Source organism: Notolepis coatsorum (assembly GCF_963971535.1).
Source record: "Notolepis coatsorum genome assembly, chromosome: 1".
Taxonomy (NCBI): domain Eukaryota; kingdom Metazoa; phylum Chordata; class Actinopteri; order Aulopiformes; family Paralepididae; genus Notolepis; species Notolepis coatsorum.
In genome coordinates this window covers 142792503-142807230 of record NC_140165.1, presented here as the reverse complement: position 1 = coordinate 142807230, position 14728 = coordinate 142792503, and the positions used below count along the sequence as shown (strand labels likewise).

The window sequence follows — 14728 nt, the reverse complement described above, 5'->3', positions numbered from 1 at the left end:
TTTTTGGAGGAAAATCCGTGCAGTGTTTCTTGTGCATCGTTGTATAATGCCGCTCCAAATTACCCTTTTTTTGTTTGTTTGCAAATCAGACAGACTGATTTTGCGTTGAAATAAACAAAAAAGTAAGCCTCCTCCTACTCTTCATGGAAATGATATGTTTTTGGTCTTTTGGCTGCTCCGGTTCTGCTTGCGGCGCTGACGCTGTTGCTATCCGGTATCTCGTCGGAGGCGGCGTTGGAGCTGCTCCCTGGCGGCGGCGGCGGCGGCAGCTCGTCGGAGGCGGCGTTGGAGCTGCTCCCTGGCGGCGGCGGCGGCAGCTCGTCGGAGGGTCCGGACTGGCGGCAGTGAGGTCTTGCTGGCGTTGTTGAAAAGTAGCGTCCTCTGAATGAACCTCTTTTTTGCTGGTGGTGTTCCATTCATCTTGCAGTTTCGAGTGACTCAAGGCTGGTCTCAGAGCCACGTTTATACTGTACCTGCCAGGTGATGGGCCCGACCCCCACTCATGCCACTCCATGAAAACAAAGGCAACAATTTGCATCCCTATGGGTGAAGCTCGCTGTCCGGAATGTACGGAATGTAGACGGTATCGATTGGCTCAGGCTGCCTGACTGCCTGTTATACACAGGACTGCTCGAACGTTTTTTGTCCTCCCCTCCAAATCAAATAAAATTAAATGATTTTCCAAAATAATCTTGCGGTCTACTTGAAACCAGTGCGCGATCTACCGGTCGGTCGCGATTGACTGGTTGGGCACCACTGACTTAGAGCATCTGCAATATGAAGTTCCTTGCCTGGCCTGTAGGTGACTTTTAGGCTATATCTTTGCAACCTAAGCAGCATTGACTGTAGCCTCATAGGAGCTTGGTGTACAGGCTTTTTAAAGATGCTTTCCAAAGGCTTGTGGTCGCTCTCAACGTGTATGCTTTTTCCATAAACATACTATCCCCCTCACGTCCAATCCGCGCTTAGCAGGCGCCCCGACCGAACTGTAGGAGTCGCTGTTTACAACGACCCGGACCCACCCCGCCAGCTTCTCCCACCCTCTGATACAGCCAATTGTATCAGTGCAGACGGCCAGCCAAGCTGGTGACAACCCCGGAGCTGTGAGCTGGATTCGAACAGGCAAATCCAGCTCAGCTCCGGGGCTGGTGACGAACGCAATCTCCGCTCGGCCACCTAACCGCCTTCGAAGGACCAATTGTAACTGAGGGGTACAATTCCCTGACTGTATTAAATAAGTATGGTATCATTAAACCACTACTGTCTTATGTACATTACTACTGGCCATACAGTACACAGGTATATGAGATGAACACTTCCACAATGACACGGTTCCACACAAATCTTGGTTAGAATAATATTTATTAGCAGCAATAATAGTAGATTACATTACTTTACTTAAGTGGTCTGCACACGGCGGGCGACAGACGTCGCCTGGCGATGCGATCGCCTGTTGCTCAACGACAATCGCTTATCCCCCCACACAAGAGGCGACCGTCGCTCTGTCTAGCTGGGGGTGTGGTTACTTGTTTCCCCCCGGGAGATATAGGAGGACGGACCGCCGGGACCAGACGTCATGTTGTTGTGAAGTGAGCATATTAGCAGCTCTTCACTAGCACTAGCAGGTAGCTGTGTTGCGCGTTACGAGGGAATATTAACCTGTAAAACCCATATTGAGCTGGAATTAAACCACCATATAAGAATACAACCTCTCCTCATTCTTCCTGACATTACTGCATGCCTGATCGCTACGATACGTTCATTACCAACGATTGGACAAGTATTGTTATGCAGCTGCTGAGAGAGTGTATTTTTCACGGAAGACGCAAACTGTTTTGTTCTCAACCATAATTTTCTTTGGACAATAAACCTTACAAACTACATCAGCTGCAGCCTGGACATTAAACTCTGTCAACATCCACAACTTCTTTTGTTACCCGAGTATAAAAACACTAGTAGATGCATCGTGGCGCATTGTTCATTTATTAGTTAATGACAAGCGGCCACTACAGCTTCTCAAACTAACGTTATTTATTTAAATTGTTCCCATTAATAATAATGAACATAAGTAGCATGGTAATAATACGGAGGTTATTGATCAATGAATGTATTGAATGATACATTAATGGTGTACAAATGATACACCAGTAGAACTACTGTAGAAGTCAGTTATTTCCTCATTGTCCTGCCTGCCGTCGCCTCCAAAAATAGGATAGAGGCGATTTTGAGCGAGGCGACAGAAATAGCTGCGCGACCGTCGCTTCAGAATCTCCTGCCGTGTGGGTTCTCTCATTCATAACAATGAAGGCGATACAATTCTGTCTGTCGGCTCGCTAAAAAAAACGGTCGCCTGGCTAAAATCGCTCGCCGTGTGGGGACCCCTTTAGAGTCGCGCTTGTAAGGCGAAGAATGTGCGTGAGTAAATCAAGAGCGTAAGTCCATTATAATATTACGCAGGAGATAATGAATACCACCTGTATCTTAGGAATTATATCTATGGTACACTAGTAGGGCAGCAGGAGATACTAGTAGGGTCCCTCCGGTTGTAGGCCAGCAAGGGGAGAGGATTTGTCGGTAACGAAAGTCTGGGTCAACGAAGAATAAGGAGACTCCAGGTACAGGAGACGGTGCAATAATCTCTTGATCCGCAGACGAATAACAGCTATTCTCCGGCATGCAGCTCCGCATGGAAGAAAGCTAGCCAGCCTCAGGCGTCTTAGAGGCGGGCTCGACGTTGCTCCTCACAGGGTAAATCCCACACAATTGTGGGTGTAGACGATTCTCCGCTCCATCAGCTACAGGACCAAAGCAAATATAATCCAGCCGAAAAGGGCTATGTGGTCGTCGGGTAGGTTATCCAGTGTACATGTCCACACGGTCCTCGTCTAGGGCTCCTCGGATGAAGGCGCCAGGTTAAGCTGCCCAGCCTGGATAAGCACACTAGCTGGTACGAGGAAATGTTGGTAATGCTGGTCACTGTAGAACGGTAGCCGCACGATACACTATACATAAATAGACTATTACTGAATTAATAGAATAGGTCGAACTCGACGGTACAGCGTTAAACTCTGATACTTCAGCTATCAATTCGCACGCGGTCTCAATGCTCTATTTGGGGCCAAACAGGCCCTACTTCACCGCACGTTGTATCGTGGGGTGAGGCTTCACTTGGGTAACTCGAACTAGGTTAACTTACTTCTGTATTCACCTGCGCCGTATTTATACGTTAGGTGAACAAACTAGTACCAGCCTTATTCCTGTCTCGTATTCTTGCGCAGAGCCGTTCATGTCCAGGCATGTCTTTGGCGGTGACTTTGAACTAGACCTTGGGGGTATGGCAGTGGCGCCTAAGGGACCGCTGTCCAATAGGAGAACGAAATATTATGGTCTGTACTAGGTAAAGGGATATTCCGTGTATATGTACAAAGAATACACAAGGGATATCAGACGATATACAAATATTATGCAATATATATTAAGTAGTAAATATATATATTCGGTTTAATCTGATCCTTCGTAACATTGACAGTGTTGTGAAGAAGGCACGACAACGCCTCTACTTCCTCAGGCGCCTGAGGAAGTTCCAAGTCAGTCAGAAGATCCTTAGGAACTTCTACTCATGTACAATAGAGAGCATCCTGACTGGCAACATCACCTCCTGGTTTGGGAATAGCACTGCACAAGACCGTAGCAGACTACAAAGAGTGACACGTTCAGCCGAACGCACAATTGGAGGGGGGCTTCCCACCCTCCAGAACATTTACAACAAGCGGTGCAAGGGGAAGGCTAAGAGAATTATTAAGGACTCGAGCCACCCGAACAACTGCCTCTTTGAACTGCTGCGGTCAGGCAAGCGATACCGGAGTCTTAAGGCGAGCACGGAAAGACTCAGAAGAAGCTTCTATCCCCAGGCCATCAGGCTGCTAAACGAACAATAAACACTATGCAACAACCATCAAATGCACACAGCACACACACCCACACGCACACACTCAAACAAACAACACACTGCAGCACCCACTCTCCACACTTTAGATCACACAAACACACTTTATATTTATTGATAAAGGATTTGCACTACAACTCGTACACCTACTGTAAATTGTACCTAAATTGCACCTCATCCCATTTCTGCCTTGCACTATATAGTATTGTATATTAGTACACTGCACAGTATTGTATATTATATGGTAACTCAGTTACGTCTATTCTGCATCGAACATTGTACATATGTCTATACTGAACACTGTGACCTCGTTTTTTTTTTACTTCTAATTTACATGCTATACTATGTTATTTTATTTCATACTTATCTTGTCTTGCACAGTCTCTGGAGCGCAACAGTAAGAAGCATTTTGTATAAAAGTATTCTGTACTTCTGTATGACAACTATTAAAGAAACTTGAAACATATTCAACCTGTCCCTAGAACAGTTTGTCATCCCCAGCTGTTTGAAAATGTCCACTATTGTCCCCGTACCCAAAAAACCCATGCCTGCTTGCCTCAATGACTATCGCCCTGTAGCTCTCAACTCCATAGCCATGAAGTGCTTTGAGAAGCTAGTGAAGGGCTACATCTGTTCCTCCCTCCCCAACACCCTGGACCCCCTGCAATTTGCATACCGCCCCAACAGGTCCACGGAGGATGCCATAGCACACGGCAGCATCACACCTGGACAAGAGGCAGGGGAACTATGTGAGAATGCTATTCATTGACTATAGTTCAGCATTCAACACCATAGTCCCCTCCAAGCTCGTCGTCAACCTGGGCTTGAACTACGACCTCTGCCAGTGGGTCTTGGACTTCCTGACAGGAAGACCCCAAGTGGTCAGTGTTATATTGACGAGGCATAACCCGAGGTTCAATAACATCCATTTATTGACTCGTTCATATCTCTGCATCCAGGCATGCGGCTTACGTATCTCTCACGTTACAACTCATGTGTCGCCTTCCTGGTGCCACATCACAATAACTACAACAATCAAAGAGGTTCAAACTCGAACCTAATACACCACATCCCATAGTCTGATACGGCTGCGTTTCAGATTGTCCATCATGTGTCTCCGTTTGGTCTGCAACACCTGTGTTCTCTGCTGAACGTGTACGTGTTGCCAGATTTTCTCTCGTGTCACAGTCCATGTTCTGGTAAGCATCCTGTTCATTTGTAGATGGAAACGTTTTCTCATCCGTTTGTCTCAGGTATTTTCTGTTTCTCTTGTACTGTCTCCCGTCCGGTGTGCGAACCACATATGAACGCGGTTGGTCATGTTTGTGCAGGACCACGTCCGGCTGCCATGTTTCACCTCCTTGAACCCTGACGTTTTCTCCTGCTTGTAGGTCAGGCAGTCTTTTTGCCTGTCGAAGTAGAGTTTTTGTTTCTCCTGTTTGTCACCCAACTGCCTACGCACGTGTGCAGTTCCTTCTGGAGTGAGCAGTGATGTCGAGGCGGGCAGTTTTCCTTTCAGCCGCCGTCCCATGAGCAACTGTGCCGGTGATAGTCTTACACCTTCCAGCGGTGTGTTGCAATACTCCAATAGCGATATGTAGGGGTCGCCATTACTTCCTTCTGATTTCTTCAGCATATTTTTGATAGTCTGTACTGTTCTTTCTGCTTGCCCATTTGACTGGGCGTGACTGGGACTCGACGTGGTGTGGATGAATTCCCAGCTTTCTGCAAAGTCCTTGAACTCAGCACTGGAATACTGAGGACCATTATCCGAGAAGACAACACCAGGAATACCATGTCTGGCAAATATTGATTTCAGTCCGACAATGAGACTGCCACTGGTAGTGTCTCTCAGTTTTGTGATTTCCGGGAACTTTGAGAAATAGTCCACACACAGCAGGAACTCAGATCCCTTATACTGAAAGAGATCACTCCCTACTTTTGACCACGGTCTGTCTGGTACTGGGTGTGGGAGCAACGGTTCTCTCTGATTGTTGTTCCTGTTCTCATTACATATGGCACACTGAGATACCATCTCCTCAATTTGTGAAGACATGTGTGGCCAATATAAAATGTCTCTGGCTCTTTCCTTGCACTTAACAATTCCTAAGTGTGACTCATGGATTTTGTTAATCATTTCTTGTCTCAACTGCTGCGGAACAATGAGCTTCGCTCCCTTGAACATCAGACCATCTGCGTGTGAGATTTCGTCTTTAAATGTCCAATAGGGTTGAATTTAATTTTGTACAGCACTTCTGTCTTTCGGCCATCCCTTGAGTGTGGTTTCTTTTATTAGCTGCATTTCGGGGTCTTCTGCCGCTGCTGTTCTGAATGTGTGCAGTTTCTCCTTTCTCTAATAGATCTTCTTTCTGCTCTTTCAGGAACACTCGACTTAGAGCAGGGGTGCCCAACCTTTTTTGTACCAAGATCTACTTTTTAATTAGCCACCTAGCCAAGAGCTACCAGCCCAAATTTGTCCTACTCTCGGCTAGTATTAGTATATATATATATATATGATGAATTGAAAATGAAGGACCCTGATGTAAACAAGACGAAAGTCTTTCTCTGGTCTGCATCCCCTTAACAATTGTATGTATTGAGCTGTACTGTACCCATTCTGCAATCTGTTAATAACGTTTTCAATCAATCAATCAATCAGTAGTAATAGTATTATCCATTCAATATGCACATGACAGAAAATATTATATGGCATATAATATTTTCTGTCATGTGCATATTGAATGGGTATATAATATAATATGCTATTTTATATATCATTGTAACAGTGTAGTGTAGGAATTACAAGAATGACAAGACTGTAACTGTAACTTCTCACGTTTATTTCACACTCTGCATACACACTGACAACACACACACACTCAGTTCAATGGGCATGAGAAAACATATGTTTACATTGCCAAAGCAAAAGTGGAACAATACAATCAAAACAAAAATATATGTACAATTAAAAGGGAATAGGAATGATGTGTAAACAGAGCTGTCACATTGCAAAATGGAATACAATCAAAAAACAATTCCACAAAAAGGTCTGTCAACAGTCACTGATAGTTCTCCTTTATCTGTTTATTTTTTATTTTTTATTAAATGTCTCTACCTTAGTGAGAACGCTGGCACTGGGAAGAGGAAGCTCGTTTTTCAAAGTCTGGGTTGTAGGAGCTGGTTGCAAGCCTCTGGCAGTCCACAAGATGGTCAATGTGGTTCTGTACTTGGACTTGATGATCTTCATGTGAGAGAAAGCGGCAGCCACAGTCAATGCCTCTTTTACACAGTCGCCGTCTTTGAAGGATTTTTTTCTTTTTAGCGAGAATGTGACTGACACGATAAGATGCAATTGTTGCAGCTTTTGCCTTGGTGTTGGGCTTCGTAAAAGTGGACTGTTGTCCCACTAGTGAAGACTTCATCTGCTGGAGTTCTGTTCTTCGTAGGACTGTTTTTGGAGGAAAATCCGTGCAGTGTTTCTTGTGCATCGTTGTATAATGCCGCTCCAAATTACCCTTTTTTTGTTTGTTTGCAAATCAGACAGACTGATTTTGCGTTGATATAAACAAAAAAGTAAGCCTCCTCCTACTCTTCATGGAAATGATATGTTTTTGGTCTTTTGGCTGCTCCGGTTCTGCTTGCGGCGCTGACGCTGTTGCTATCCGGTATCTCGTCGGAGGCGGCGTTGGAGCTGCTCCCTGGCGGCGGCGTTGGAGCTGCTCCCTGGCGGCGGCGGCGGCAGCTCGTCGGAGGGTCCGGACTGGCGGCAGTGAGGTCTTGCTGGCGTTGTTGAAAAGTAGCGTCCTCTGAATGAACCTCTTTTTTGCTGGTGGTGTTCCATTCATCTTGCAGTTTCGAGTGACTCAAGGCTGGTCTCAGAGCCACGTTTATACTGTACCTGCCAGGTGATGGGCCCGACCCCCACTCATGCCACTCCATGAAAACAAAGGCACCAATTTGCATCCCTATGGGTGAAGCTCGCTGTCCGGAATGTACGGAATGTAGACGGTATCGATTGGCTCAGGCTGCCTGACTGCCTGTTATACACAGGACTGCTCGAACGTTTTTTGTCCTCCCCTCCAAATCAAATCAAATTAAATGATTTTCCAAAATAATCTTGCGGTCTACTTGAAACCAGTGCGCGATCTACCGGTCGGTCGCGATTGACTGGTTGGGCACCACTGACTTAGAGCATCTGCAATATGAAGTTCCTTGCCTGGCCTGTAGGTGACTTTTAGGCTATATCTTTGCAACCTAAGCAGCATTGACTGTAGCCTCATAGGAGCTTGGTGTACAGGCTTTTTAAAGATGCTTTCCAAAGGCTTGTGGTCGCTCTCAACGTGTATGCTTTTTCCATAAACATACTGATGGAATTTTTCACATCCATAGACTATAGCGAGTAGCTCTTTTTCTATCTGGGCATACCTGCGCTGACAGTCAGTGAGAGACCTAGACCCAAAAGCTACAGGTTGCTCATCTTGTAGTAGGACCGCTCCGAGGCCTTCTGAGCTGGCATCTACTGACATAGTCACTGGTTTGTTGACGTCATAAAACTTCAGGGTTGGAGCATTAGTGACCAGCTGTTTGATCTGTTCAAAACTCCTCTTTTGTGGTTCCTCCCAGTGCCACTCTGTCATTTTCAAGCAGCTTCCTTAACGGTGCACTGACATCTGACAGATTTTGTATGAACTTGGCGAGATATTGAACCATACCATTGAACCTCAGCAGGTCCTGTTTGTTCTGTGGTGGGGGTATTTGTGTCACTGCTCTCACCTTCTCCTCATCTGGTTTCAGCTCACTGGCGCTGAGTATGTGTCCTATGTATCTTATTTCACTTGACTCCTGACAGCGCACTTGTTCCTGTTCAGTTTCAAGTTGTATTCCCTTGCTCTGTCTAACAGTTTCTGCAGCCTGTGGTCATGCTCTTCCTTGGTGTCTCCCCATACAAGCATGTCATCTATGATGTTTACGACACCTTCTAGACCAGGGGTGGGCAACTTTGTATATGGTGAGGGCCACTAAATTTCCACACTCAATCTGGGGGGCCGCATTGTTTATCGGCAGTCCCGCCAGTAGTACCCCATCACTCAAATAGCCCATACTATTCACAGATGTGATAAATAAGGCATATAAACTATTATAATTTGTTTTAACTTTGTTTTTATTCCATTTAAAACACATTTAGTAATGCTTAATTTCAACTTCATGAATTTATAAATACAGCTGAATTTGAAAGTATTGCTGTGTAACCCAAATATATACAAAAATGACAAATTATAATTAAGGCTTCTATTAAAATAAATGTATGAACTTAAAGCCCACTGCTCAACAAACACAAAGCAGCATTCCTGCTGCATTTCACTACAACAGTAAATCAAAAGTGCAATAATAAATGATTTTGTTAAATGTATAAACTTTTATCCTGCTACTAAACAAAACATTCCTGAGTGCCTCCCATTGACCCTTTATCAAACTGGCATGACATTCACCCTCCCCACAGTGGGTCAATAATGATTCTGTCTTTAATGAGACACTTGTGGTCTCTCCTGTTGGCGCACAATAGAAGGAATGTCAACTTCAATGTTTGTGCATGCAATCTGCATCAGATGAATTAACATTTCATTTTTGTGTGCGCGCATGCACGCGCATGCACATCCGTGCGCGTACTTCTGCTCAGAAAAGTGCTGGGACGGCGTGGTACCGCGTGGCATGACCACTGCACCCCTGATTATTAGTGACCCACAATAGATGGAAATTATGTTAGCGAACTTACCTGAGTGCAGCATTGGACACTCAACGCCACTCTGCCTTAGAAGCCCGGCGAATCCTGTGTGTTTTCCTTTCATTGCGGGTGCTCCATCGGTAACAACGGCGGACAGTTTATCAAACCCCCCATATTGCTGCACGGCACTTTCAACAGTGTTGAATATGTCCACACTAGGGCTGACCCCTATTAGTCGAATAGTCGACTAATCGATCGAAAGGAGCCATAGTCGACTGCCAACCTCTTAGTCGAATGCAAAAAAAGTATATAAAAATATATATTTAAAAAAAAAAAAATTTATAAATATTGGCCTGGGCCGCATGGAGTGTCGGTGAGGGCCGCATGCGGCCCGCAGGCCGCCAGTTGCCCCTCCCTGTTCTAGACCTTCAATCATCTGCGCTATTGCCCTTTGAAACACCCCTGGCGCAGATGAAATACCAAACGGTAGACGTAAGAATCTGTACAGGAGTGTTAAAGGTGCATAGCTTTGAACTTTCTTCGTCAAGCTTTATTTGCCAAAAACCCTGATTAGCGTCTAACACTGAGAAGAACTTGGCATTTGGCATACGGGAAACGACTTCCTCCACAGTGAGCAATGGGTAATGCTCCCGTTTAATAGCTTCATTTAAGTCCTTAGGATCCATGCAGTTCCTGATTTTATTTGGTTTGACCACAGTTACTGTTAATCCACTCAGTTGGCTCAATCTGCCTTGTTATTACCCCCAATTTCTCCATGCGCTGTAATTCCTCAACTACCCTGTCTCTGAGCGCGACTGGGACCCTCCTGGGAGCATGCACTACAGGTGTAACAGTGGGGTCAACTTGAATATGATGCTGACCGGGTAAGCAGCCCAGTCCACTGAACAGATCATCATAATCCTTAAGAATGTCACTTTCCTTGGAAATGTCATGCATTCTCTTTACTAAGCCTAGTTTCTCACAAGTGGCTCCGCCTAGTGTATAGCTGGTACATCCTGCTGTGTAATTTCAAACTCTATATTATGCTTTTGGCCTTTGTACTCACATGTCAGTGCTCTCTTGCCCAGCAGTGAAATCTTTTGCCCAAAGAAAGCAACTAGTTTGCATTTGCTCACCCTGAGTCTGCCTCTAACGTCTAGTTCATTCAGCGTTTTCACTGACATGGCGTTGCAGTCAGCGCCCGTATCCAGTTTGAAAGTCACTGCTTTTCTGTTTATCCTCACTGTTTCATTCCATGGATTTTCCTTGAAGTTAGTCTCCATCAGTCTGATGTGTTTTTCCTGCTCCACTTGGACTGTGCCGATGAACATGTCCTCATCACTCTCACTCTGCTCAATTGCATGCAGTTCTTTTTATATTGGTGCTGTGGTGGGCCCTGCGCTCTACACACACCTTGGCAACGTGATTTCTCTTGTGGCATGATTTACATGTTTTCCCAATTGCCGGACATGTCCTTGTTCCATGTCTGTAACCACATCTGTAGCAACTTGACTCATCTGGTTCAGTATGACCTGTGCTGCTATCTGCAACTTTAATGTCTTTTGGCCTGACTGTTCTCAGTCTGTTCACATCCACCTCTTCTGTCAGTGCTTTCACTTGACTGGTTGTGATCTCACTCGCACGGCAAATATCCAAGGCTTTTGCTAGTGTCAGATCTGCTTCTCTTAACAGTCTGCCTCTTACTTGGTCATTAGTTATGCCACACACTATCCTGTCTCTTATCAGGGATTTGTTCAACTGACCAAATTCACAATCCTTGGCTTTATACTTTAAATCCGTGACATAGGCATCTATTGTTTCTGACTGTTTCTGTGCTCGTGTGAAGAATATGTGCCTTATATATGGCAAGTTTTTTCGGGGCTCACAATAGTCCTGAAATCTCTTCTTCAGTATGTCTATTTTGTCTTTTTCTTCTGCAGTAAAGACAAAGGTATTGCATACTTTAATCGCCTCTTCTCCGGCGACATAAAGAAACGTTGCACACTGCACCTTTTGAGACTTTTCTGAGATGCCGCTGGCGATGCAAAATAGTTCGAAGCGCTGTGTCCAATTCCTCCAATTTTCAGCAAGATTGCCTTGCAGACTCAATGGTATCAGAGGTTGAAACTGCGCCATCCTCTTATTCCAGTTTTACTTCTGACACCATGTTATATTGACGAGGCGTAACCCGAGGTTCAATAACATCCATTTATTGACTCGTTCGTATATCTGCATCCAGGCATGCGGCTTACGTATCTCTCACGTTACAACTCGTGTGTCGCCTTCCTGGTGCCACATCACAATAACTACGACAATCAAAGAGGTTCAAACTCGAACCTAATACATCACAGTCAGAGCAGGTAACTGCACCTCTTATCCATCACTCTCAACACAGGTGCCCCCCAGGGCTGTGTTCTGAGCAGGGAGCGAAATTAACTTTTTGACTCACCGGCCAGTGGCGGGTAGATGGGAAGAATCTACCCGCCAAGCAGATTTCTTACCTGCCAACTTTTTTTTGATAAAAAAAAAAGTATTATTATTTTATATAATTTTTTTTTTAATAAAATATATATATTATATAATCATACTTGTAGTTGTATTATCTGCGAGACATCGCCACCTCGCTGTCTGCAAACAGCTCCACTGTCTGTGTGTATACTCTAGTGGCCTCCAGCTCCAGCAAGGATTCTCCGGCGCTACAGCTGGACCCTAAACTCTTACATTCAGCATGAAAGGATTCTCCTGCCCTGCACCTGGACCCTAGTCAGCAGCGCTGCAGCCCTCATGCGATGTAACTGGACACTTGCAGTTTTTTATGTCGGGAGCTATCAGAAGCTAGCCAGCTGGATAACGTTACACAATGCCTCATGTATTAAACTAAAAGTGAATAGTTGACTGGATCATTTTGTAACAGTAGCTAACATCAGCTCACGGAGGTCTCTCTGACTAGACTAACATCAGTCACGGTGACTGTGTGTTTACATGCAGCATACAGAAACAGGTAGGGGAGGTTTAGGAGCAGCAATGCGCCGCCGCTGCGTGTCTGTGCTCAGACAGCGAGTGAGAACTCCGCTCAGAATTGGATCATGATTTTCGGTTTTCACATGACCATTTGATTGGCCGCCACACAGCGGTCAGTCCTCTAAGTGGGAGGCGCCAAGCGTAAAAACTGCCCGCAAATGGCGGGCGGCGCTCTCTAGTTTCGGTCCCTGGTTCTGAGCCCCCTCCTCTACTCGCTTTACACTTATGACTGTGTGGCAAAGTACAACAGCAACACAATCGTCAAGTTTGCTGATGACACAGCTGTGGTGGGACGAGAGGGCCTACCTGGGAGAGGTGGAGAACCTGGTGCTGTGGTGCCAGGAGAACAGCCTCTCCCTGAACGTCAGCAAAATCAAATAACTGATTGTGGATTTTAGGAGGTCTGGGGCCAGGGACTACAGCCAACTCAGCATCTATGGGGCACTGGCCGAGAAAGTGAACAATTTCAAGTACCTCAGAGTCCACATATCCGAGGACTTGACATGGATCACACACATACACAGTGTAGTGAAGAAGGCACGGCAGCGCCTTTACTTCCTAAGGAAGTTCAAAGTGAGTCAGAAGATCTTAAAAAAACTTCTAATCATGCACAATAGAGAGCATCCTGACTGGTAACATCACCTCCTGGTTTGGGAATAGCACTGCACACGACCGCAGCAGACTGCAGAGAGTGGCTCGATCAGCCGAACGCACAATTGGAGGTGGGCTTCCAGGACATTTACACCAGGCCAAGGCTAAAAAATTGTCAAAGACTCTAGTCACCCAAACAACTGCCTCTTTGAACTGCTGCGGTCAGGCAAGCGCTATCGGAGTCTCATGGCCAGTACAGAGAGACTCAAAAAGAGCATCAGGATGCTCAATGACTATGCAACACTAACCCATCCATCTACATTCATTGCACACACATCCACATGCACACAGCACTCAATTTAAACACTCACCTTTAACATTCACTTTAGACACTACATCATATTTGATCTATTTATTACTAATAGATTTACACTACATCTCTACCGTAAACCCCAGTGCTGTGTTAGTCTACTCTTACTGCAAAACAAGTAACAAAGAGCGTTCTGAGTGATGTTGAAAGTCCTTGGTAATTGTGAATACTCTCTGCATGATGCCTTGTCTCATGTTTGGTTGAACTGTGTCCCCTCAGAAAGGCCTGAACATCATGCCTTGTCTCATGTTTGGTTGAACTGTGTCCCCTCAGGAAGGCCTGAACATCATGCCTTGTCTAATGTTTGGTTGAACTGTGTCCCCTCAGGAAGGCCTGAACATCATGCCTTGTCTAATGTTTGGTTGAACTGTGTCCCCTCAGGAAGGCCTGAACATCATGCATTGTGCTGCGGTCAACAACCACACTGATATAGTGGAATACATCGTTTTTGATCTTCGCATGAAGGACCTTAATAGGAAAGATAAGGTATTTACTGTCCTCAAAGATCAACCAATCTACTGTACAGTGAGGGGCACATTGGTCGTGCCAGTAAGCAAAGCGTTGTTGGTTTGATCCCCAGCACCAATAGTAAGAGCATGTACCCCAGTTGGCACTCCAGTCGCTGGCAACTGGAGGGTGGCTGGTATTGGGACTGACTAAAAACTTGGTATCTTATGTTCTGCATCCAGTTGGCGGTTAGGGTGGGTCATGAGGTCCAATGGGATTAAGGTAGGGGCAGGTTTATACATGACATATCAAGTATTTAGGGAGTCCCGGCCGGTATTACATCTAAGCGTCCAATATCTCAAGTACCCTTGAGCAAGGCACTGCATCCTACAACTACTTCAGGGATGGGTGACCCTGCCTCTCTGAGGAAACATGAATGTGTATTTAGGAAATAACATTAAAAGGGCACTTCACCAAAAAACAATGCTGATTTATTTTGCATATAATCTCACACACATCCAAAAGCTCACACATTCATTTAGTTGTTGAGAGTAAATTATTTTGAATATGGCCACCAGTGATGTCATCAGGGACACTGAATCCTTGTATTGTGTTAATTACAGCTCCATGA

The 14728-nt window shown here is 45.3% G+C and overlaps 1 protein-coding gene across 1 annotated transcript in view; it reads left to right on the top strand.

The window, feature by feature from the left end:
• ankdd1b (ankyrin repeat and death domain containing 1B) overlaps nt 1-14728 on the top strand; it is a gene marked incomplete at its 5' end in the record, with an annotated part of 91700 nt that overhangs the window by 29400 nt on the left and 47572 nt on the right. Inside the window, one exon of the mRNA XM_084325571.1 lies at nt 14032-14136. Within this exon, the coding sequence (XP_084181697.1) occupies nt 14032-14136 (105 nt within the window). The remainder of the gene's footprint in view (nt 1-14031; nt 14137-14728) is intronic.